Below are 27,577 nucleotides of genomic sequence, written 5' to 3' on the forward strand. Positions count from 1 at the left end.
TACCAAGACACAAACACAGCAGCAATAGGAAAAGAATAGGAAAAAAACCAAAAAAAACCAACCAAAAAACCCCAAAGCAAACCTCTTATTTGATTCTCTTTCCTCTAAATGGAAGTGCAATCTTTATTCTCTACAGCAGAACAGCAAGTTCTTGGCAGGGGATTCAATTGCGATTCTTGAACACTTTGTAGTTAAACAAGATTTCATCTGGTGATGTAGCAAGGCTTCCTCTGAACCCTGAGACAGTTCCAGTGTGATGCCACCGTGAAAGAACTCCCAAAACAAGGAGCTGACCGTTTGGGAGAGTCATTTCTCAGCTCTTGGAATCTCCCGACGGCACATTACTGACCGCTGAGTGGCAGTGTAAGGAAAACAAACCCAAAACTAAACAGTGACAATCCACGTGGGCTTTCATTGAATCCACAGCATCACAGAGACTACCTCAACATTCAAACAAAACATCCCCATCAGGACAGAGACATTTTACCAGAGCTCACTCACTGATGCAGCACCCTGTGTCCTGGCCAGCTTACCTGTTTACAGTATTTCAGAGATAAAGCTTTTAGTAAGGATTCTGCATCTATATCTCAAACACATACCAGGTTTAAAAGAGGGCTACAAAATCCTTACACTTCTTTAAGAAAATTCAGAGAAAACCACAATCTGTTAGATTATCTCGGACTTTTCCCTAAAAGCAGGAGGACTATAAATCGATTTGTCAGTAAGATGGATATTGTTAAAACAAAACAAAAAACCCTGCTGCATTCAATACCAAGTGGACATTCAGAAAATAAGGAAAATAGAACCTTCCTGAGGAGGGGTCTGGAATTGAGGAACACCTATAAAATATATTGTGACCTGGGACCTATGACCTACACAGCTCTCATAAGAATAACTGCCTAAATCAGTAACCTTGAGTTGCGTTCCAGTAACACTCTGAGGAAAAAAACCAAACCAACAAACAAACAAACCCAACCAGCCTTCTGAAACAGAGAACTCTATAAACACAGAGCAAACCTCAGGTTAAAAAAGAAACAACAACAACAACAAAAATACTTCTACCAGGATAACAGGTAAAGTACTTGCACTAAGATTTATTTGAAACTCTAAAAAAGACATAATGAGCGTAATTCATATTCTAGTAAGAGCTACCTATGTTTTAAGATCAAGAGAAGTCACAAAGAAAACAAAAACATGCTGCCATGAAATACGAGTGTTACCAAAGGAATTTCACACACAATCTCATGATTCCTCAGCTAATGCACTTCCCTCTGCTCAGTAAACACTCTGCTGTTTTGAGGAATATGGGATGAGCAGCACAAGAGGAAGGTTTAAAAATTGCAGATGAAAACTGAGAAAGTGTTCCTTCTTTGCAAATAGCTAATTTGGAAAAAAACCCAAGACACAGCATATCTGTACAAAAGATGAATTCCTCTTCCCTTTGTGTTGCTTCTTCAGACGTGATTTCATCACCAACTTAAACCCATCAGAGCCCACACAAACGTCTGTGTGCTCCTGCCCTTTTTTGTGTCACCACCAGCAATCACTGGTATGTGGCAAGTCACAAAACATGCTGAAACAGCTAAAAGTTTATTTGTTTTCTTCCTCTTCTGCTGCCTACATGGCCACACAACTGCTACCACCGACACAGGGAAGGCAGAGCACAGTCACTGCCAGGGATAAGAGGAAAAGATTGGATTACCCTTTTCATCAGCAGCTACAGGCTCTTAGGGTGATTTATGACAGCAAACCTGGGAAAGTAAGATCATAGAATAACCACATTTTTCTAATCTTTTCTATTACTTTGAATTATGAGAAACCTGAAACACCCAGCTTGAAGAGCTGCAATAAGGTACATCACAAGCCATTTGGCATCAGTCTTCCAAGACAGGCAGCTCTGTGCATTCACAAATTTTCTGTGCAAAAAGTGTTGAATACATGCTATGCTTCACTCTTTGGAGCTAATTTAGCAACCAACACAACATGAATCATCATGCTATAACTTATGAATAGGGTGCTGTAAAACATAAAGTCAAATTCAGAATATTGATTCAATTAGGCAAAAGTTAGTAATGCACAATTACCATAGCATAGCCTCTTAAATGAAATCAGAAAAGGACACCATAAAAAGAAAATAAAACACAAAAAGAAGAAACCCAGAAATATCTAGGAGTCTGCCTCAGAGGATGCTGGTGGGTTATGAGAATTGCTGACAGCTGATGCTGTGTCAACACCAGCTATCTCCCCTTTGTACTAACTGATAAGCTCATGGCCTCCTGCCATATCGTATGATCTCTGCAGGTCTTAGACAGTAAAATGGATCAATTTGAATAGGGTTTGAATTATTTAACAGCAAATCATGATTTCACTCAGGAACACAACTCTGAATACAACGTCAGCAACCACAGCCCAAGCTGGATTCCTCACTTTATACATATGTACCTACAGAAAAATACATCAATAACACAAACTATACCAGAACATTGACCCTGTTTCCCATTCCTTTACAATGCAGTTAAAGCCAGAAGATGAGCAGTAAAACAGAGCTGTGGAAAAGGACAGATGAAAACTGTGCCTGGCCTAAGCTGAGGGGCAAATAATTAGTTTTGCATTCCCCTTCAATATTTACTTATACCCAACAAGGGTGACCAAACTGAGGGGACAAATTACACCCAAAACTTAAAAGCAGTTTATGCTGCCTGAGCTGTTGCTCTGCCAAACCCTTCCTGTGGGAAGGGACAGAACATCAAACCCACCACGTGTTACCTGGGCAGACCAAACACCATGAAGCCCATTACTGGGACAGCTGCATCTCCCCATCTCAGCCTTTGGGGTTTGCAGGGCGCCCCTCACCTCACTGGCACCACGAGCATCGCCCCTGGGGAGAAGGCCAGCCCTCAGGAGTGCCTGCCATGCTGCCCTTCGCTGGGAAAGCACAGATTTGTCTTCTTCACCTCAAAAGCTGTGTTTCCGTCCCTGGCACGTGTGTCACTCTGACACGGCCCCTCTGGTGCCGTTTGCTCCAGGGCCCCGGATTGTGTTTTCCAGGATTCAGGTACCTCTTCTTTCTCACCACCATCTGGGCTGCCTCCCGCGGTCACCACACACAGACACGGCTGAGGCCAATCCTGCCCTTCCACCTCCACCAGCTTTCCCTTCTCTAGAGAAAAAACAGCCTCAAGCAAGGTAAAAACACATTTGGGCCTAACCCGTTTGGGCTCGATCCACCACCCCCTCAGGTGAGCGCCCTCAGAGACCTTCACCCTGGGGCTGCCAGCAGGGCCAGGCGATGATGGCTTTTGATATCATCACGTGAATAAAACAAAATATAAAATGCAGAACTCAGCAGAAACCTTAAGACAGAAAAGACATGTACTTTTTTAGCTTACTCCTGGAGAGTCGAAGAACAAGTCTCTTTAAGAGGAGGTAGTAAAGGCAATGACAGCTTTGGTTTGGTTTTGCATTCCCTGATCTATTTTACACAGTCGTTCTATCTGACTGGAAATAAATTACATAATAACATGTAAGTGCTAATACAGAAGCAGGAGAAAAAACCACCCTGAAGCAAGGGAGCAAGCAGGACCTTTCAGAGGCAACCTCACTTGTAGCTGCTGTAAGAGAAGAGAATCCCACCTCGGGCTCCTCCTGCCACGGCTGTGGCAGCAGGAACGGCCCTGGTGGCCAGCTGGTGTGAGGTGATCCACTGAGCGCTGCTCCCCGAACCCTCCCTCATCACCTGCCATGAGCCAAACTCCACCGGGACAAACGTATTTTCAATTTATGCTGCTAACAAAGCCTCAGACAACCCTGCCAAGGTGCTAAACAATGTTTCCTTCCTGAACAGATACACCTGAGGCTGCCAAGCCGTAAGAACCTGGCATCTTCCTGAGAACCATGTGTGCACCTTACCATAAATCTTACTATAAATCACCATTTTACTATAAATCCTAAAAACTTGATCCAGCATCATTACTATAAATCCATTAGCACGGTAGGATCAGCCTCCGTAGGAACAAAAACCTGATGCCTAAAGGAAACTACCCCAGCAGTGCTTTCGTAACCTTAAGTACCTCATTATCATCTTCATTGTCCTTTTATCTCTCAAAGTACTTCTAGAGCACCGGATATTGATACAATTTAGAAAAACTATTTTCACCTATTAACTGCTTGGAAACAGTTCAAATACCTCTAAATGAAGGAGCAACCAAGGCACAAGCTTGAGCCACATACAAAAAGTGTATCAAAACTAGAAAGCGAACTTGTATCACTATGTGACAAGTGATTATGTTTTCCTCATGAAGTGCACTGCAGGAACTGCATTTCTGTTCAGCAACTCTCTTTTGAGGCAATCACTTGTACAGCAGTAACTCTTTACCTCCTCCCGACCTCCAACACTCCCTACAGACTTGAGACATGAGGCAGACGGGACAAAATCAGATCACTGATACTAACTTTCCGATGCAGTGCTTGGAAACGTGTTTACGAAATACAGTCAAATGGAAGAGAACTGACAGTGCCTCAATGTTTCAGTCCGAACACAAGCATATGAAATAAATGAAATAAAATGAAATAAAAAAATGATATAAATAAATAAAACAATGTCATCAACAACCAAAGAGTGCACAGCATGAGAGTAATTGAAATATAAAGAAAAAAAAAATTAATCATTTGGCCTTGAAGAACCTGCTCAGTGTTTTTTGGAGAGTGTCACAATGACTGCATTAAACGATTGGGTCACCAGGAAACTTTACTATACTTCTATTCGTAACAAAGATCCTCTTTTTTTTCCCCCCATTGCCTTTTCTCAGTTCCATTCCTGAACTCCACAGTTTTGTTTTCCACATCTCCCTCACATGCTTCTTTTGAACATCATTTTAAGCTGCAAAAAAAGAAAGCACTGTTTTAACTTTGGTGAACAATCTGACCTAGTACCTGATGCCTTATTTTAGAAAATGGCAGCACCCTGAGCAAAGTGCCCATTTTGTGGATAAGCACTGACTGCTGGTAACCCCTGAAGAGGTTATCCACAGGTGATCATTACTGAAAAGTGTTTCCAGTGGAGTTTGATGCTGTTTGAAGTTTCCATGGTGATTCGGGTGCAACTCTCAGATCACAGGTTATCAAATTTACAGACTAAAAAAAGGACTGAGGGGGTGAGAGATAATGACAGAGAACAGGGCAGTTGTACAGAAAAAAATTGGGGCTACTTGAAGAATTAGACCAATTCAAATGCTGATGAAAAAAATAAAGTTCTTCATCAAAGAACAAGATACCAGGTTTTAATTATGAGAGACTATTTCAGAAAGTAGAAGCTAAAAAACATGTGGGTAACAACAGACATGCAGCTAAGAATAAGAGTTTTCAAAGCAATTCCATGGCAAATGAAACAAGGAAAGAAAGTGAAAGCGAGGATAATCTTTTCCTCACATCAAAAATGAAGTGGGGGACAGCCAGAGACAGATTTTTTTTTTTACCTGGCTGTAGACCATTGACTCATAAAACCATTTTTAAGAGATTGTAAAATCTGGCACAGAGAGATATGACCTTTATAAAAAGTTAGAGATGTTTCCTTACAATTTAAGATTTCACTGTATAGTTAGATCATCAAAAGATGATCAAGTTGTGATTAATTTACAATGCACATATATCAGACTGGTAAGGTAATACTCAGTGCCACATCATTCTTAAATTTCACACAAGAAACAGAACCACTGGCTTGGAGCTCCAGGTAGATAATTTTAGGTGGGGGAAAGAACTTAATTCTACCATTAATTGTGGTTGTCATCCAGAACTGGAACAAACTATAATAAGAAAAAGTGAATGAAAAACACATTTATTGTTCTCTAACTAAGCATCATAATCCAATAGAAGGGTTTCATCATAGTCCAAGAAGAGTTCCATCATAGTCCAATAGAAGAAATTTGGCTTGCTAAGTTATGACCTTCTTTCTAAAATTATTAAATGAATTTCTATTGGACCTAAAAATCTGTAAAAACCTGTGATTTCTTTCCCCCTTCTATACCCATGTGGGTGCTATGGAATAAAACTGTTGGGGAAAAACTTCATCATTCTCCCTCCCTTCACCAGCACAGGCAAGCAGCACATCTTGCCACAGAAACACAGGTTTTCTTTGCACTGCTTAAGGTGTATTGCAGATAATGATGTTTTGGGACGTCCTTGCTGTGCTTGTACTGCAGAAAGAGAAAACACCTGGCACAGGGATCTTGGGAGAGCAACAGGTAGCCAATAGCAGCTTCGCTCACTTGGAATTTCTTGAGTTAGGAACCAGACAGCTGAAAATCTGCTTCAAGTTATACAGAGGCACTCAGAGATGAGTCTGGAGCTGTGTTTCCCATGCACTGCTTAGCAAGTTCTAGTTAAAGAGTGAAATTTGACTTTTCACCCATGTTAGCACTTGCCAAGACATGTAGGTTTTGTGATTTGAAGAACCCACCTCTGTAATTTTTAAGTTCCAGTTTATTTTCTTCCCTCTTACCATTTCACACCCCTGCTACTAGAGCAAGAGTAGTTGCTGTTCCAGAGAAGACTGGAGGCAACAGTTTTGCGCTTCTTTTTTTGCAGAAAAGGATTAGAGAGAAGGAGTTTCTCTAGAGCAAAAGGATGCAAATCATTGTGAAATAATTTCAAAATTCCTGGAGCCGACAGCATAAGAGAGGAACACAGAGGGCATATTCTGTGCCAGGAGACACAGTTTCTAGCCAAAAGCTAAGATGTTGAAAAGTGGAAAAAATCTGCAATTTTAAATAAAAGCTTTGATATACAAATGTCAGGGGATCCCAAACACTGATTTTAAAACCCCCTATTCATAGTTGATGGTGGGAAGAAAAGTAAGGCTGCTGTGACACCTGGTGGGCTTCTCTCTGGGATGGAAGGGTGAAACTTCACCAGTCTACTTCCCTTCCCTTTCACTTTCCCCAACACTCCTTTGTCTTTCTACTTTCTCGTTAAGCTCGGCCACCAGCCAGAGGAGATTATTCACCTGCTCGCACCGCACGCAGGCACCTTTTGCACCGTCCCCTGGTACTACTGGCGGGTTAAAATGCTCCTTACAGGAAGGCATCTGGGCAGATGTGTCCTTCTTGGGGGGTTCTGTTTGGGTCGGTACACTTTTACTAGCTATAGTTTTTGATCGTTTGGAGACCACTGCTGAAAAAAACCTCAAACCCAACCAACCAACCCCCAACACAAAAGAAAAAACCCCACTAGCAGGAGGATGACCGCAACCCTGCCTGCGCAAGCTGCCCTGCCACACCCTCAAAGACGCGCCGCGCCCCTGCTCGCCTCGCTCCCTAGAGCCTTCTTTTAATCGCACCTCCGATGGCGGGGGGGGAAGGCCCTCCCTGCGTCTGAATGCCATTACTCCATTACAGAAATTCAGTGAGCTCCTACCATGTTTCTGCGTGACAGCAGAGTAGGTGTAAGCCTACAGGCCCATTCAAAAAAGAGCTCTGTGCAAACAGCAGAGGACTTCAGTTCTCAGAACTCATTAATCTTCGTTTTCTTTAAACAGGAAAACCATGAAAAGGAAAGGTCTTGATTAAATATATGACATCTGCTCTTTTTAGTTACCTTCTCTGTAGAAGGGACGGTGCGAACATACACACCATTACTGCAGGATATATACAGGATCGAATTTACAAAGATAATATCTTTAATGTGACTAATGCTGTACTCTAAGAGCCAGACCAGCTTTCAGGATATGCAGGCTGAAGCTTTGATCCTCAAAGCAAAATACAGCTTCAAACTCGTGATACAAGTTTAACTCACACAAGTTAATCAATTACATCATCAAAGAGGTTTGTACCTGCAACACAGACAGGGAAGACTCCGGAAGTCATGAGAGAGAGGAAAGCTGGGTTCAGCAGCACATACAGGAACTGCTGGTGGTTCAGGAATGGGAAAAATTGTAACAGGGCACAGAACCAGTACATTTATCAACTCTCAAATTTCTGTGCGGCAAAATCAAGTTTAAACAGTTCTTAATCTGAATTTAATTTTGAAAACTGGTGTTTGTATTTCAGTGAAGCATTTCTGTGCCTGAAAATGTCTCTTCAGTTTTCATTCAGTTGGTCTCATAAAAGACATCATTTGACTCTCCAATTTCTTTAATTATAGCAAGACTATTCAGTAAGGAAACTCAAAAAAGAAAGAGAATATTTTTGTATTTCTACAGATAAATTCCAAAATCGGAAATCAAACAAAACTTTAAAGTCTTAACTAAAGATAAAATAAATAAAAAGAGGGCATGATATAAAGTGTCCTTCCTTTTCCCAAGTCACAAAGTTGCCTGATCCAAAAGACTAGTATTTCAAAAGGATTAGAAGCATCTCCTCATGCCCAACAGGAAGCACATGTTTAGAAGATAAATATTTAGGAGATCTTTCTGGAGAGATAAAATCTGGGGAAAAAAAACCCCAAACATGTATTTCACCTTTCAGTGCACAAGACACAACATCCTAGGAGAGGTTCCTATCCCAGCTGTCCATTTATTATCAGTTATTTGACAACTAAAAACATTTGTTCCCCCTTCTGTGGCGGATGGGAATACCAAGCAATGCAAGGAACCAGCCTCTCCAGATCTCTTTTTTCCAGCTCAGATTCAGCAGGAAGCTGGAGGTCATGGATCTCAGAGAGGAGGAATTTTCTGTATTACAACTACAGATTTATTTCTCTTATTTTTATGTCAGAGTAATCACTGATAGTAAAGTTGTGTATAACATTCCTTAGTGCGGGAGAGTTAATGATGTGAGATGAACTGAAGCGTTGAGTTTTAAACCTCAACATTAAGCAGCTCTATTATTAAAATCCAGATTTATTCCAATCTTGTGCAATGCTCTTGTGACAGCTCAAAGAACTTTGATCTAAAACAAATTCTTACTTTAAATACTGCTGATCCTTCTGAAAAGGCAAATTAAACTGGGGTCATGGAAGGCTGAAGCACCCACTGTTTCCCAGGGTGAGGCCCCAGTAGAAGAGTCAAGGGAAATTGCATACAAAAGGAAAACACACAAGCCAAAAGGTGTATTAGCTGCAAATTAGGAATGGTCTCCTGTGTCTTTGTGTAGATGTGCAGAATGAGGCCATTTGGGGACACTGACCTTAATAACTGGACAGTTATTACATTAAAAACTAATTAGGTCACTTCAACAGCAAGCCACCAATGTGACATGTCCCAATATCCTTTTGAGTGGGCTCTTGGAGTCATGAACAGTAAGTTCAATAGTAAGATGCTTTTCCCAAAGCGGATGGTGAGGAGAAGAACGAAATTACAAGGTGGATTTTCATGAAGCTCAGCTTGGGAAACACAGCCTGAGTCTCAAATACCAGGTAAGAGATGGTAATGAGGTAAAAGATGGTAATGAGGTAAAATGAGGTAAAAGATGCACCAAGATTAGAAACAATGAATAAAAGAATTGGGTGGTTTTATTTGTATGAAAACTTAGGGTCAAAGAAAAAATGGAAAAATTGGACTGCTGTCTTTGATGTACACAGGAAATGGTAGAGGCGGGTTGGAGGGAGAATCAGCAAATAATCAAGAACATAAAAGTTTACAGCACCACTTGGAATTCATCTCAGTACTTCTGGAGGCCAATTTAATAAACATCCTTTCCTATTCTAGATGGCTTTTTCCAGTGGAGGTTCATTTATGTAATTAGATGGTACTAGGGTAACATTTTAATACCAGCAGCACCTGATGCCAGGCCAGGTTTACCCAGGTAGCTTAATTTACAGGGGGGAGTTTGGTTTTGGTATGGTTCATTTCTAGACAATAGAGAAAGAGAGTATAGAATACTTAGCTTAGAAGGATCCCAATCCTATTAGTTCCCAAAAGTTAAAAGTTATCTACAAATGAAGTAAGACTTCAGTCCCCAAAATAATGCCACAGGTATGTTTAGTGTGCTTAGGAAGTCACTTCCAAATGCATATACTGAAATTCTGGCTCCTTGCCTTAGAGCTGTTCACATTTTGCTACATGAGAAGCACAGCACTTGCCAAACTGATTTTCTCAGTAAAATGAGAAAAGGCTGAACCATTTTCCCATTAAAAACATGCACTAGTTTCCCAGGTATGTGTGCAGCAGTTATTTGTGTACTAATAAAGTCTTAAGTGTGATATAAGCATTTTATTCATTAGAAGACTGCATTTTCAAGTTAAGCTCACAATTTGAGTAGCTTTATTTAATACCTTTTTTCTTCTTAAAAAAATAGGTAAATATGGAGGAAACTGATGCAGGCACCACTGAGAAGATTCTGATCTCAGCTAAGTGCCTCTGTGATGCTGGCTTGTGACAGGCATCCGGAACTGGCAATAGCATTTGTCATACATGAGGACTGGCAGAAATATCAGCTCATTTATGTGTTTTGTTTGCTCTTCCCTAGAAGTCTGAAGACACCTGCCTTTTGTGCTGTAGCTTTCAAAGGCAGAGAAACAGTACATGAAAATCCAACATAGCTGTCTCCACTGTAAGCACCCCTAATATGTTAGTTATTAAAGACATCAGCTCTGCTTCTACATCTGCTGTCACCTGCAGAGATCAGAGCCTATATATACCTTACAAATCTTCACAGCTACACAAATGAAACTGCAAGTACCTGATCCTGACACCTGTCTTAAACAGGATTTGCAAAGCTGCCTCCCAACTGAAATGCAGACCCGCTTCAGCTCAGCCATCCATCACTGCCTGCAGACATGCTCGCGCTGCTGTCCCATTGCCGCCTGGCACAGGAACTGCCCCACGCTGAGCTCTGCTCTGCCAAGGGCTGGGCTCTCTCTGCTGACGATGGGAGCTGGTTTGGGTACCCCCACATGTTGCTGCAGCAGTGTCAATGATGACAGAGTGGCTGTGCTCTTTGCCCAGAAGTTAATGAATTAAGTTCTAACAGGACAAGACATGGAACTGGGCGCTATTACACCCAATTGCAGAGCCCAGAGACATTCAGAGGCTTTTGCAGCAGTCAGTGGTAGAGCCTTGGGATGTTAAGGCTGTGCAACAAAGGTTTACTGGGGAAGACAGATGCTTAAGCTTTAAACTAAACACTTAATGGCAATGGAAGCATGAACAACTTTTCTTTATTCCTTTCCACTCTGAATTTACTTCTACTCAATAGTGGGGCTAAAAAAAGAAAACAAGGTGAACACTATTCTTCTAAGCTCTGATTCTTTGTTCTCTGCCCCCACCTCAGTACACCCAAATTTGCTTCAACATACCTTCAGCAGGGTGTTTAGCTTTGTTGCAGGTGTTTCAAAACATTTCTATTTTAGACAGTGCCTGCAGAACCCACTGACACCTTCTCTGAAGGAACAGTTGCTACCTCAAGAAAAAGAAAAAAAAAACCAGAAGGCGGGGGGCATCCAGGCTGATGTGTATTGTATCTTTCCCATGGCTCTATGCCTACAGAGAACATTTCCCAAGGAGGAAGGAGGTTTTTTGGTGTCTTTTTGAATCAAGCAGAGGGATTTCCACTTTATGATCACCAGACATTCTTTTGAGATAAACAGGAGTGGATAAAGATCCTACATTCCTTTAAGCATACAGAATAAAAACCACTGTGAGATTCTAAAGGTTTATAAATGAAAAACCATCACCAAGGAGCCAAGAAGTCTGGCTTCCCCTTTGAATACTGCTCTCAGCCTCAACGAGATGCATTTTTTTGTTCAACTTTCTCACAACATTCACCTAACTCCACTTGCCAGCATGTTTTGCCAAATTAGAAAAACTGCTGCAGAAACCATCTGCTCGAGATTGCTTACATATAATAAAGTATGGCTCAATACAATGTATTGGAAATGTTTGGGGATCTTTACATGGGAACCAAAAGCAGCAGTGCTGACTCAGGCAGATCTCCCGCTGATGTCAGTGGGAATTGCACCTGAACAGGCTCTGCTGGGGCTGATACAGAGCTGGCTGTTCTGTGCCTGCCGCTGACTGACAGGAGAACATATGGTTATAGTTTAACAACACCAACTGTAATGGAGATGAGAAGGAAAGTTTATAGCATTTCTGGCTTGCTGCTCTTTTATAACTATCAAAAACACTCAAATGATTTGTACACGTCTGCTCTGTAACAGCTTTTCCCAGCTTCAAGTGAACACTGAGCAACTGCTCCAAAGTTAGGTCCTACTGCAACAGCAAAAGTTGATCTGTTGATATAAAAACATGAACACCAGAAAGACTACATGTGAAGGCTAAAATAAAACTTGATGGTTTCCCTGCAGATTGTACTACATTGTCTCTGGATGAGAATGCAGACATTTCAACACATCCCCAGTGGTTCAATCTGAAGCAGAAATAAAGCCTTTGTAGCACAGACTTTATCAGCCTAGTAGTGGGACACATGTGACAGCTGTTACACCAAAGGACAGTGGCTTCTCAAATTTGACTCCAAATGTAGGTGTTAGAAAATTACAGCCTTAGTAAGTCTAAAAGCTGAGTGTGTCACTCAGATTACAGCACCTGTGAATCGTGATCACCAAAGCAGCACCTCCAAGGAGATAAATCAACACCCCAACCCCACATGAGTTGCACAGGGATGCAGAATACTGAGAAGTAAAGAAGAGAAGCTATGATACATGTTCCCACAAGTCTTAACCACTATTGTAAGGGATTCTGAACCTTCAATAATTCCTAGGAAGGGGCCACATTAGAGAATCACATGCAGAGTAGGTAAAATATTTCCTTTTGCAACCCACTAATTAGCATGCACCCCTCACAGAGGTTGCAATTTGGTTGCAGTTCCCAGGCATGCGCCCTTTCCGATCGAATACTACAACAAACTCCTGCGTTTTGCATCACAGAGCTTCTGTTCCCCTCAGTTTATCAGCCATGGGAACACTGGATGTGAGATTAGCTCAGCTGGTCAGAGCAGAGTGCTAATAAAAGATTGTGGGTTTGATCCCCATATGGGCCATTCACTTGAGAGTTGGACTCAATGATCCTTGTGGGTCCTTCCAACGCAGAATATTCTGTGATTCTGAAATTCACTTCCATAGAATGTCTACAGAAGCCACACTCCTGTTACTCAGGCACAGGGACACGGTGAAAGCTGAAAACCATCACATCGATTATGTTTTTTCATGTAATGAAAGGCAGAAGTGGCAGGAAATTAAAAATACAAGGCAAGGAAGATCTCACTCCAAATCTCAAAGGAGTGCAGCTTCGTAGTAAGTGATCATCCCCTCTGTCAGATATCCCCCAGAGTGGACCTCTGGGTAGGGATCTTCCTGCATTTAGGTGGCCACAATAAGAGATTCTGAGAAATTTCAACTGCTTTGGTTGAAGGAAGGTAACAACTTAGCATTTGACCTCTGATTTGGGCAAAAGCCAATGCATGGCCACTTCCTAAATTATTGCTCAATTCCCTCCTGAAGCATTGCATTCCGGTAAAGGGAGCCTGGAGAATCAACTTGAGGGACACAGCACCCAGGCTGGAGCTCACCAGCAGAGACGAGACTCTTCCTGGTACTCCTTGTGAGAAGGTTCTCTGACACTTGTTTAGCCTCAATGCTTGATTCATCCTTACCTGTACTCTGCGTTTCCTATAAACGCTCTCGGAAGAGAATCCATTTGCACAGGGATGGTTAGGAAGAACACTGAAGTATCATTAATATTCTCCACAGTGCATTCTCATTACAAGGACCAAGAAAACTGTATCAAAAAGACTTTGATCTCCAAAAACATGGCCCTAATCCCATACGAAGGAGTTTATCTACCATCCACAGAATCACAACATGCAATTAGGAAACAGTAAAAGAAGAAAATTATAGTTCCTGTAGAACAAGCACTCCTTGGAAGACACTAAGTGTTAGAAAAAATATTTGAAAGTTAAAGTAAGGATGTTTGGTTTAGAGGAATCATCACAGAAAGGGCACCAACTGAAATTCCAATGCAACTGTAATTAGGTTAATTAACATACAGAGGCACCATTCGTTTGTCTTATGATATCAGTTCCGACTTTACCATAACATTAAGAAGCTGTTGGCCTGGGTCACGTGAAAGAACATTTGTGTCACTGCAGTTATTCAAAGGAACATGAAGTCTGTAGTTACACACAGTATAACACTAGCTTTAGGGAATGCTTACCTTACATGGACTTTGGGGGTGGAAAAATAAGATCTACCAGGATTGCTCTGCCATTCCTGAACAGGTGCTTACCTTGCTTACAACAGATCACTTGGCACAGCTTTGTTCTGTCTTCTGTGTTAGCTATCATAATTCTATAGCTCCTTCTTCCTACGTAGCTACTGAGACAAAACATTTAAATGAAATAAAAGCAAGCAGGAAAAGTAAAAAATGGGGATCACTGCAGTAGTTTCTTCCCCTCTGTTAAGATTAAGGGAAGGAATGCAGTATGTACCTCGCACCTTAAGTGAAAGCAAGTCTAAAATAATTCCATGCTGAAGCAGACATCAGCTTACAGTTAAGCCCAAACAAGCAAATATTAGTTATTTCATTTTTGACACCCCTGTGTTACCTTGCCCTTGTTGCTTCCACTCTTGCTTGTGTTGTTGTATCTCACATTTCTTTTTGCCAGCTGGAACTGTAATTCTGTTCCCAGAGGTGACTGAGAGCAGGGCAGCCCTCTGTGGGCTGTGATTTTGCCTGGATCACCAGTGCACAGCAGTCAAACTCCAACCTGCCTCAAAAGCACCAAGTCCCAAAGCACAGCTTGGCTCAGAACTAAGGTTTTGTTCTGAGGAATCTGAGCAGAATGGTATTGGGAGCAAGAGCAAGGCCACACTCACGGTGAGTGGGACAAGTCAGGAATGGGACAGAACGTTGCCTGCCAGATCTCTCACAGAGGAACCCAGAACAGCAATCCCACAGAAGAACAAAACAGAAGCATTTGCAATGCTGCATGACAAACTGAACTTCACCTCTGGGCTATGAGCAGTACAGGTTTTAACACTTCATCAAAGGAGAGAGGAGTTTTACTTTGGACAGTAGACTTTATTAGAAATTTTCTCCTCATTCATCAGTAAATTCACATTAAAATATGCTGAAGGCAGCTCAGTCTAAACATTGGACATTCTGCCATAACAACAACTTCCAGTTTAAAAACTAGATAATGATTCAGGCAGATAACTTGAAACATGTAAGAAACGCAAACAGAAAGCAGCATCTTAAAAAAAAAGGGATGAGCCTGAAAAATTGATACATTTCAGATTGAGCTGGGGAGAAAACCAAAATCAGTCACCCCAAGATGGGAAACAGTTAAATGAGAACTCCACAGATGCTAAACAGATAAATAAACATTATAACCACACATACATTAAAAAGAAAACAAAGTACTTAGAGTTCATACCACATAAAAATCATAAATTTGTTCAAATAAAAAAAAGTGACAAGCTTTCTAAAATATGAATATCCTAAATTCTTGGGACAAAGTGAACACTTTGTTTTAAACTGCAGAACTTTGGAGGGACTAGATTTGGTCTTGAAAACAACGAACTGCACCTTACTGTTACCAAGTCCAGAAACTGATCTGACACATAAACCATTTTTTTCCTCTCATGTTTTTAAACCACGTTCTCTTCTTCTACACAATAACCTGCTTTTTTTAAACATTAGAGCTTTTAGATATTATAGGCCTAATTATGTTGAGCACTGAACATGAAGAACTCTCAACAACTCTGCTTACCAAAGACAAGGTTTAAATATTTTTCAGAAGTTACTGTCAAGACTTTTGCTAATTTATTTTTATTTATTGGGGTAAAGTGTAGGAGAGAGAAAGAAAAAGAAAAATAAAAATCATAATATTGAAGAATGCTCTGTCCTGCAGGACAGTGAATCTTGCAGGTCAGATTTCCTATTGGCATTTACCAGAGGCAACAAAGATAAACCAATGTATGAGAGATGAGAATTTTAGCCTTCAGGACTGTAAACACAACAGGCAACAGGTAACATATGAACCTCAATCAAATCAATGTTTTCACATTCTTTAGTAGTCCCCCACAGTGACCTGCTTTCACTGGTTCAGAAAAAAAATATATATTAAAAATTAAATAACACTTAAGTGTCCATCACAAAGATTTATATTTTGCTGTAAACAATTTTCTGCCATTTGCATTGATGAAGTCCAATGTGAGGCCAGAGGGTTCTAGATGTCTTATTGGTACTGTAAATAATTTTTCAGAGACAGAGGCAAAGGTAGAATTTCTATGTCATGCAGGCGGTCTCTGCCAAGAGCAAAACGAATTGATCTTCGGCACAAGTCCATTAAAGGCAGGGGTTCCGCTGGAAAAACAGGAGAAAGAAAAGAAAGAGTTAATTTTTCAGCAGCTCCATTTACAGACGTTTTATTTATTAACAGAGATTCTGTATTCTATCGATCAGTCATAAAGATAGTAATGGTATTGGGAAAACCTTGGTATCTTGAAGCAGTTAAGATAATCACTAGAAACCAAGGCAGAATTTTCTATGTTTCACCCATGGTAAGGCGCTGCAAAGTTTCACACTAAGCTTCTTTATCTGTGAAGTTTACAATAATAATGCCAAACCACTCCTCAGGCCACCCTACTAAGCTGCAGCATGAGAAGTTACTACATTTCCAGATCTCAAACAAGACAAAGAGTTTCTGTGTTTATAATACAACATTTGTCATGTTGTGTTAACGTGAACTACACTGGCAGCTCCTGACCTTTACATCCCAGCTCCTTCTGCATCTTAGGAACTGGAACTGGCACTTAGGGGTAACCAAACTTCTCAGCCAACAGTGCTTTTCCTTACTTTCTAGGAAGTTCAAAAACTTTTTCTTGGAAGACAAAAACCAAACAAAACACCCTCAAAAACCTAGAGGAAACATAACCTTTTCCTCTGTGAATAAATTAGGGGAGGAGAATTTGGCTGACTGGAAGGGAGGGTGTGTGTTCTGAAACACACATAAACAACATCTTCAGATGTCTCAAGTTTAATTTAATGAAAGTGAATTAAGTATCTGCCAGAAATGCCTCGCTGATAGCACTTAATACTGGAGACCCAAACACTGATCCCCAGCATCTCAAACCATCTCACCCCTACGTCTCATCCTGGCCTGCAAAGCTTGCACAGAACTGCAGGAACATCATAAAATTTCCACCTCATAGTAGCAAGAATCATCTCTGTGACTGCAGTGTTGGCAATGGAAATCTTTTTGCCACGGGAACTGGAATAAAGCTGTGAAGTCTTGTACCAGTTACCGCTATCTTAAAGAACTCCAACCAGATGGATTTTTTTGCACGTGCTGGTTTAAAAGAGTAAGAACTTAAAAGATTAAAGGAAGCTCTTCCTCTTTACATGATAAAACAGAAGTAGCCTTAAAACCCTTACTAGCACTTTCAAATGGAGGGGAAAAAAGTCCTGTGCCTATACTGTAGTGATGACATTTTATAAACTTGACAGATTTCTTAAAAGTGCTCAACATTGTAGAGCACTCTTTTATGTGCCACGTGCAGGTTTACACACACTGTGTCTAGTGGAAGGTGTGCTCTCATGGCAGGGGGATGGAACCAGATGAGCTTTAAGGTCCCTTTTAACCCAAACCATTCCATGACTTTATTCTATAATTCTGTGTTAATCTATCAATTTGTTAGCTGGTATTTTTAAAACTACTTGAAAAAAAAAAAAAAATCATTGCAAATCACAAAATATCCAATTAAGGACTGGTTTTATACACTGTAATTGTCTGCTCTGGTGACACACCACTGACTTAATGGATTTTCCATCATTTATCCCAGCAACACATTTGATTTGTGTTGTCCACGGTTCACTATGGTATTTCCCCAAAGTGGCTGCAAAAAAGCTTAGAAAGCATTCTGAAAGACTAAAGCTTTTTTAGCTTGTAACCCATTTCAGTGACTTGATATTGAGTCTACTCCTTGAAAATACACCTCATTGATAATTTTACCTATTAAAAATTACAAAATAAGAGCCCTCACATTCCAGTAACAAAGCAACATTTTCTATACATCGGTGATCTTAGTTTCAATTTTTTCCACAGCAGAATTATGAATGTTAAATCTTAAGGGATGAAGCTGTAAAATTCATTAACCAGGATTAATAAGCAGGAGCAAAAATAGCTCATGAGTTCTGGGACACAGAATACAACACATCTTACAAGTCTTACACCATAAACAACAGTTTTCTGAGTATCTTCCCACAATCTCTGAGGTCCCATTAGGAAGATATAAAATGAGGACTAGGAGTGTTTAAAGCCATTAACTGACCATGTGGTCTCTTTTTTTTTCCCTAGACAAAGGAATATGTAAAATGTAACCATCTGTGCAGCCAGGCACAGCGTCAATCCCAAACTTCAAAACACAATTTAAGGAAAGGTTAAATTATTTTTCAAGCTTGAAATGCGAAATGAATGTCTCCTGTCTCACTTCTACAGGGAATTTTCAAATGCTGAAGAAATGCCTTCAAGTGTTTGCAACAGCTGCTAAATTGCACATACTAAATGTGTTTTTGCAACTTGAAAATTGAACTATATTCTTTTTATTCTGCCCGACAGCAGTTCAAACCTACAACAAATTCAGAACAGGTCAGTCCTACAATACTAAATAAAAATTATGTTTTCTGGGGTGCTGGCTGTAATAACTTGAGAAAAAATTGTAATAAGAGCGTTTTAAGTTAAAAATTTATGTAGCTGTGCACAGTCCTAAATGAATAAAAATTAAATTCAGAAAAAGAAATAATCTTAATTTCAAAATAATTTATGGGACCAAGGCAGAACTTTAAAATTAAAGACTGACATTTTTCAGGCAGCCTAGCTCAACAGAACCATCATTAACCATTTCGTGTGTACCTTAATGCCAGCACTCCCCTTTTACCACATCTCACATTTTTACTACGTATTTTACAAAGCAGGAATAAAAGCACCACGGGTAACTCAGTCCTTCCAGAGAGGAAAGGACTGGTTCAACCTGAGGATGTTGCCATGCACCCCACCTGAAACACGCACACAGACTTGATGTATCCAAAACACTCCACAGCACATTCAAACGTTCAAATCATTATTTCCAAAATGCTGTTTTCATTTGAGGTCATACAAATACTGCTGAGAAGAGTCTAATAATGCGAGGGTTGGGAAGATGAATACTCTGAGGCCACATCGTTAGCTTTAACTTGGCTACTGAAAAAGCCTTTCTTTCACACCTTTAAATATTTACCTTTGAAAAACTCTTAAATTCAGGGATATTAACTGTTTGTCTGAACATCCCTCTACTTCTAATGCATATTAGGTATACCAAGAGTTGTATTTTTAAAACAACCCCCAACAGATTGCAACTGGAACATTCAAGGCCCCCAGAAGAACCTGAACTAACCATTTTTCCAAAGTCATGTGAACTCCAGGAATGTCCTTGCCATTAGAAAAAGAAGGAATGAATTGCTGAGCTGGAATGCAAAATTGCAAAGAAAACATGATTCACAAGAATGGCTCTTTGTACAAAATTCCCAACCAGGCTAAGAAATCCAAGGCGAGACACTCCAGGGCAAGGGAGCAAGCCTTGCACAGGAAATCCAGCGCTTCCTCTGGGCTGCAACAGCACCTGGGGAGGAACTGCAGCTTTTGGGTAACACAGCTCCATGCCTGGGCCAACTCCAGCCACCTTCCTGAACGTACTTTAACTAATCACCTTCTCATTCAAAGTTTACTCTGAGACCTCTTCACCCGAAGGTATCTCCTCATATCTGCCATATTACAGGAAATTATTTTTCAAAAAAAAAAAAAAAAAAAAATTAAAAATTAATTATAAAAAAAATACTGCTTAATTGACATGTCAGTGTTGAATTCCTGTGTCTCCCCGTCTGGTACTAGTAGTTTAAAAAAAGGCCATTTGCAAACCTTCCTTTCCCTACACTACAGTCACACCCAGGGGAACACTTTGGGAGCACTCCTCTCACCCAGAGCTGCATTTCACCAAGAGGGCCACAACACAGCTTAAATGGCTATTTAACGTACTAGCTAATAACTTTAAAATCCCTTAAATATATATTTGGTTACTTACATTAATTAAAATAGCTATTAAGTAACTATTCAGCTATGAATAACACAAAACTGTATTATTATACACACAGATACATTCATTCTAACGGTGTCATTGCTGGGTTAAGGACAAAGGCAAAGAAGTTTGTAACCAGACACAACCCTGTGCTTGTGAGCATTCCTCCAGTGCACATACATTTTTGAGAGCAATTTGCACATCATTACCAGCCGAAAAGTTCATTTAGTTTTGGCAACCTGCAGTTATTTAACAATCTGGCACTCCAGCAAGGCTGCCTCCTCTCTGCAAACAGGCTTTTGTAGTTGAGATAAAGTCATCTAGCAGCCGATAACACTAAATGTTATTAACTGCAATGTTACATATGGCTCACACAAAAGAGCAGCTCTTAGCACACAACACTTACTTGCCAAATGACAACACTATTTTTTAAAATAAATTTGTAAAGCTCTAACAGCACCTCATGTTCATGGCTTTCAATAATCTAGGAAGAACATATCTCATGTTATCAAAGCAGATGTAACTGGGAGGGGGAACCACAATCAGCAAAATTAAAGCTGGGTGAAAGACAAAGGAAGTTTTTATAAGAATTGATGTCACCAAAAATTAAGAAATTTTTTTTTCTTACTTATTTCATATACATACCTAAGACACCAAGCTACCTTATATTTCCATAGTTTTGACCTTAAACTTACTAAAAAGCACTTATATTCAGTGATCCATGTTAATATTTCCAACTGCTGAAAGGCAGTTTTAAAGTTAGATTTAAAAAAAAAAAAAAAAAAAAAAAAACAAAAAAACCCAGTGTCAGGAGACAGAGATGGGATAGCACATCATTAAATAAGTGGAGGACATCTCTCCAGTCCCAACTTTGCACTCCCCACAAGGGATGAGGCAGCTCATTAAGGAAGCCACAATGCCTCAAGAAAGAAGTCTTGCAGAAGTGCTGCACAGCCAGTGCACAGAGAGCAGTCTGGAAAGGAGGAAAAAGCAGGATGGCACTGTTCCTATCCTGACGCCACTGTTCATATCCCAATGCCACTGTTTGTGTCCTACCTGGCACAAAGTTTTCTGTATTTTCCACACTTTGTGGTTATTGCCCAGTTCCCCTTCCTGCTCCTGAGTCTTTACCTCTCTAAGTCAGCAGCACTCAGGTTTTGCCCGGCACTGCCTTTCACTGCTCCATTTTTACCTCATACTTTGCCAAGATCAGTGAGCATCATGATCTTCAGAGGGATGGTGTCTCCCAACGACTGATCCCTTGCCATGGAAGGGGCTCCAATATGGACATGAGGTATCAGTCCTACACTGGGCCTGCTCTGGTGGGACTCCCACATGCAGAAAGAGGGATGGGAAAGCTCCTCCACAGCTTGCCAGCACTCAGCTCCCTGATGTTTACCTGCTCCGAGGGACAATCCTCTGTCCTCCAGCAGTGCACTCAAGTGCCCACCGTATTTTACAGACTGCAGCATGCTTTTATTAAATCCTTTTTCCTCAATTTTCATCCCTCCTCCAGTTATTAAGACACCTGCTAAGAGGTAACGTGGCCTAAGTGTTTCCATTAGGGTGATTTAGAGTATGCAGAAATCTGTAACTACCATTTAATTATCACACACAATAAGCACACAAATATATGTAAGCCAGGAGTTTTCCCTCCAACCTTTCTGTCAAAGCTTAATTATTGTTTTAATTTTACACAGTACAGGCCAAATTCTTTCCAAAGCATAATAGGGTACATAAATACACCCCTTGTGACATATTTATGGCTTCCCTGATGCAACTGATGGAGAATTTGAGCTGTGTTCCTCAAATGGCACAATCTAGAGAAAGGAAATTGCAAATAATATATTAAAGAACACAGGCTATGACCAGCCATAAAAAATGCTAATAAATCTCCTAACAGCAACGAAAACTCGGACAAAGGATAACACTTATCTATTTTCCCCACAGATGTCTTTAAGCTCTGTGCAGCCTAACTTTCTAAGTGAAGCACCTTAGAAATCACATTTAAATCACGGTCCAGGAGATCCAGAGCAATCACCTCTCTCAAGAATTCTGCAATTCGAAAGGGCACAGCGTGATTTGCAGGAGAGCACTGTCATTTTCCCTTAAGTCCCAGGTTTATCCATCTGCCCCCGCCGGCAGCCCCTTCCCAGGCAGCTGGGAGCTTTGGCACTCGGTCCTCCAAAGCTCCCGGGTGGCAGATGGGGAGATGCTGTGTTATCAGGCACGGCTGATAAGGAGCCACTGTCTCCAACAGTTGTCTGCCTGCACAAATACAGCTCTGTGCTGTCCACACCCGCCCCTCGCTTTTAGCAGGCACGGTGGGGAAGGTGAAATACAAAAACAACACAAACACCGCCCTGTATTTGAGCTCACCCGCATCCCACAAAAATTCGGCACTTGGAATTTAGTATGTTAAAGGGAGAAAGGAAGGCAAGAAAGCTTGAAGAGGGGGAAGGGCTCAGGGGTAACCCTCCCCCACACTCTTCTGCATGCCTTGGGCTGGGCAGGGAGGATTAGTTTACAGATACCTTTGGCTTTTAAGTGTTAAATGATGCAATTAAGGGCAGTTCAAAACTTCAATCAAGCAGGCATTTAGCAGAATTAAGCAAAAAGAGCAGCAGTGAACAAGCAGATATTCTGCAGCATCATTTGTTTTCAGTTAAAGCTCTCCAGCTGTGCTTTCTTGAGAGGAAAATGGTTGAAAAGCAGAACAGAACGAAAACAAACCAAAACCAAGCCCCAAAGCCAGTGGCCTCTTGTTATGGCTTCGATAAAGAATCTGTCCTTTCAGCACAAATACACAGCTCCGTGCAATGTCCTTTTTGCAGTTCAGAGCTTGTAATCTCCTGGGAGGTAGACACAAGACTCAGACAACTGGTCCTGACTCATGAGCACCAGAGCCTAAATTCAATTAATTCAACACAGGCTTAAAATTTACTCCTAAAGATTTCAACTTAGTAGACTTAAGCATAGGCCTAAACATTTTTTTTAGTCGTATTGGTTACAGGAGTGTTTTTGGAAAAGTAATTTGTCTGTGTACATTTGTAGGAAGGCTATATCCATAGTTATACACACCTATACCTGCAGTGACCCCTCTTGAGAGGCTCCTCGTGGTCTCTAATAGTTCTTACCCTCTAGGTAGATTTATGATCGACCCAAAAAAAGCCCTGATCCACCACATTTAATATGAAGAACAGGCACAGTCAAAGTCTGGCCCAGGCCAAATCTACAAGCACACCTCACTGGTCAACTCACCTGAAAATCTTCTTTTTCTGAATTACAACTGCTAATTTAAATGTATATATGCATCATAATAATTCAATTTCCATCACCACCTCCAAAATCACATGTATGACTCCTATTTTAAAACATTTTAACACACTCTTTCTACAATTTAGATTACTAAATTATACTGCTCTGAATCAGAAACTGCAAGAGACTCAGATACTAAGAAACTTTAACAGCAAACAAGTGGCTTTTCTTTTTTTTTAATGGAGCAAGGCTCTGTATTAAACTGGTTTTGCCATATCTTGATAAATTTGCATGCTGACAAAGAGCATAAGCAAAACCAGTGGCCACTTCCCTTCTGAAAGAGGAAGGACACATATGAATTTATTCCCTATGTGCATCAGGAAAATGTAAATAAAGGAGGATGGGCTGGAAAGATTTCCTTTCTGCCTTGATTTGTTTGTTCTTCTCCCCGCAGATACTTCCACATTTCAAGCTTTGCTCTTGAACACAGTGTGAAGGTAAATTGGGACAGTTGCTTCAGTGATAATTTAAATGTCCTGTATAGCAAAGACACCAAAAAATTAACAGGCGCCCTTTAAAACCAACAAACAAAACCAAGTGTTTGACATCAGAGATGAGCCTAAGCTACAACCACAGGCTCCCTAGCTCCTCCCTGCTCGAACTTCCCCAAGTTTACCATGCTGGGAATGAAGATTTGGCTCAGAATAATCCGTAATATATACTTTATAGCTTTTAATCTCAGAAACACATTTATCACCATTAAATTCAGCTTGTGTGCCAGCCCATAAACAGGGAAGTTAAAATGTATCAAGGTGAGAGAAGATTAAAGCTTGGATGAGAATTTCACTGAGTAGATGCACCGGAGTTCAAAGACAATGTTGTTCAGGGGTTATAGACAGATTTATAGACAAAGTAATAACAGAAAAAGTTGAAGGAAAGTTCAGGATTCAAGGACAAACCACTGCAGACAACTATTCCAACAGGCACCCGCACACTGTGAGCAACACCCTGACTGAAATACACTGAAACAATTCCTTGCATTTCATCTCTTCAGGAGATGTGTTTCATAAAAGGGCATATAAAATAGCATGCATAGGCACACACCTATAACCACCTTTACAGCTGTGAACAAGTCCTTATTGCTCAGGAAAGGGGGGCAGGAAGTCAAAGATATTTTTGGTGAACCTCTTCTGATTCCTTTAATTCATTAACACATTTCTGCCTTAACAGCATGACAGCAGATGAGGAGATTTCTTGGTGGGAAACCTAATCATACTGATTATAATATCCTAAAATTCAAACTCGTACGTTTTCACAGCTGTTCTTAAACACATTTTTATTTTGGGTTAGCTAATCAAGGATGAGAGGAGGAGAGGGGAAAGGGAAGAGAATGAATGAGAAGCATGCAAAGAAACAAAATGTTGGATATGTGCTGAACCCAGCGGGTCCCTGATTGCCTGACTGCCCCCTCTGCCCTTCTCCTGCTGGCCTCTTCTATACCTGTTGCGTTGTGTGTGACATGTTTGTTGTGTGGGACAGTGAAGTACTCCCTTTCATCTTTTCTTGTACTGTGCCTGGCATGCTGGAGCCTCACCAGAATTTCCCCACACCACCACACTGAAATAACACACCCTCATTGGACATTTCCACTGCTTACAACTCCCACTCTCAGCTGGAACCTCTCACAATAGTTTTCTGCATGGCTCTTTAGTATTATACCAAAGTTGTATACCCTAGTTAGCAATTAAATTGATTCAAAGCATCTTTTGCACCACACTGCAGCTTTCTTTGAAGTTTCACCATATTGACAGGGTAACAGAACTGATGACTCTCCTACTTACATTAATACAAATTGTGCTGAGCTGTTTCAGACAATTAATATTTGACTACATTCCTCATATCATCGTTACATGACATTTTCTCAGCTGCTTCAATTTAAATTAACCAGAGGCTCCAACATATGCAGATTTTCTCAAACCAAGCGAAAAAATGACAGCAGCATGTCATTTAAATTTTAATGCAGTTGTAGACAAGCTAATGATCTCCAGTGGAGATTCACAAACAATAGACCTGACTCATCACTTTATTCTAGTTTTTGTATTAACAGAATTACATAGGAATAAATCTGGAGCCATGAAGTTGCAATTAAGCTCAATATAATTAATTTGATCCAATTAGTTTAGTACCATTTATATTTTGGACTTCTTGAAAGCAATTTTTTTCTTAAGAACCATAATCTTCACCAGCAGAAAATGGGTACTGGAGATGATGTGAATTATTTTCCTACTGAATTTAGGATTCATCATTGTTCCTGGCATGCCAACACAGCTGATGCTCTCTGAACACATTCTAAAGCATTCAGTTTGAACACAAATGCACTCTCGCAGCACAGGTAGAGCACACAGGGCTGCTTCCACTCACCATTGTGCAGCTCTTCTCAATCACAAGCTCTTGTTACCATCTTTCAATGCTGGCAAAGCTCTGTCTGAAATGTCACAGCCCTGTGCCCCACCTACAATCAACAATACTGCCACGTCATCTTACAAACTCATTTTTTGTGAGATATACGAGTGTGGAAAGAGGATTTCCATATTATGCATTCTACAGCCACTGTATGAGATGTGTTATCACACCCCAAGCCTCTGAAGCACCAGCACAAACTCACTGACACGGTGGGAGAGGTGAGAGGGTAGGTGGGCTAGGGAGTGGTCTGCCCACTGAAGTGACTTTTCTTGTCCTGGGCATGTGGGGGTTAGGGGAATACAACATGAAGACAAACATTAAAACTCACAAAAACATCCCCTGGAGTTTCACACGGGATTCCTAAAATCTGATAGCTATACCCGAGTTTCACTCACTCTGAATTTCTTCACCTCTAGGGCAGCATCACTGAGCAAAACTTTACTGTACTTGGTCCTTCTGGATACATGGACAGCAGGAGTCCCCTATGAGCTGCCTTCTCTGGCCAGAACAGCTGGAAGAGAGGGTGGCAGCTGGGATGGACCTGCTGCCATTCTCCATCCACCCATCAGCCTACTCCTCACAACACTGCTCATTATACTTTGAGAACTAGGCCTGCAGGGTAATACCACTCAACTTTTCCCTGTCCTCTGCAGCCCACCAGATCCAGGCAACACATTTCCTTTGGACCTCTCAAACTCCACACGACGACTCTTCCTCCAGAGTTGCTCACTTGGTCCAATGAGTTCAAGCACAAAGCGGAGGGCAGCAAGGAGTGACATGGGGGACTTTGACCCCAGCCCTCTCTTCCTGACACATCTCCCAGCTTCATGCTTGGTCCTTCTGTCCCCACTTGTGGTTTTATGATCACCATCTGCACAGGACCCCACTGGTGTCAGACAAGAAGAGCAGAAAGCCAGGAGCAGCTGAACCCCTGAGTGGTGTGGCTGTGCTCTGGAAGGAACTACAAAACACCATAGAGGGTCTGGCTTTATTGCTTCTCCCTGATTCATTATCAAACATGCCTTGTCCATGAACAGCCTGTTCCAGCTCGCTCTGCCCCAGCAGCCAGCTGGCAGCAGTTGCACAGGTGTAAATGAAAGCATCATCTGGCCTGCAGAAAAGCTATTATGAACAAAGATTTATCTAGAATTTCAGGTCCCTAAGTCAATCTGTGAGGCTGGCAATTAAAAAAGGCATCTGGGAACAACAAAGCAAAGCCTAGCAATTCACCCACATCTTTCATGTACTTGCACGCCTGATTTCTGTAGGAAAGGGAATCTCATCCACCCACTAATACAGCTGATAGCAAATAAAAACCTAAAATGAAAGAAACCGAATGTGTGCGAAAAACCTTATCACATGTGTTTTCAGATTCCTAAAGACTTTCAGGCAGGAGCTCTAGGCACTCAGCTCACTATAACATATGTGTGTGATTGACACCACAGAAAAAAACCCCCATTTCTAGAATTCTACAACCTGGGGAGGTGTACAATAATTTCTTAACATGAAATATAAACTTTTTTCAACACGGTTTTAGCTCCAGTGGGATCTATTTTCTTATCTGGGCATTGGTAAATATGCAGGTATCCGTTTTCTACAATAAATGAGTTTATGCAAGCCCACAGTGAGGTCTCACAATAAATGACTTGGTTCATTACAGTGCCAAGCAGACAGCACTGAACACAATGAGGCTATTTCCAGCCCCTACAACAGGGATGGCTTTTTTGGTCATTTTTTGGGGTTTTCACATTTTATTTACAGTTCAGAATATCAATTTCAAACTTACACAGTTAAGTTCTTCAGTGGGAATACTAGTGGGGACTTCTGTTTTAGTTTTCTTCCAAGTACTGGCGTA

The 27,577-nt window shown here is 40.9% G+C and overlaps 1 protein-coding gene across 1 annotated transcript in view; it reads right to left on the bottom strand.

Moving 5' to 3' along the window:
* Nucleotides 1-15,030: 15,030 nt before the first annotated feature.
* Nucleotides 15,031-27,577, bottom strand: part of SPSB4 (splA/ryanodine receptor domain and SOCS box containing 4) — a 79,937-nt gene continuing 67,390 nt past the window's right edge. The window contains exon 3 of the mRNA XM_082288331.1: nucleotides 15,031-16,255. Within this exon, the coding sequence (XP_082144457.1) occupies nucleotides 16,128-16,255 (128 nt within the window). The 3' untranslated portion in view covers nucleotides 15,031-16,127. The remainder of the gene's footprint in view (nucleotides 16,256-27,577) is intronic.

This window comes from Coloeus monedula (genome assembly GCF_965178545.1).
Source record: "Coloeus monedula genome assembly, chromosome: 10".
NCBI lineage: Eukaryota > Metazoa > Chordata > Aves > Passeriformes > Corvidae > Coloeus > Coloeus monedula.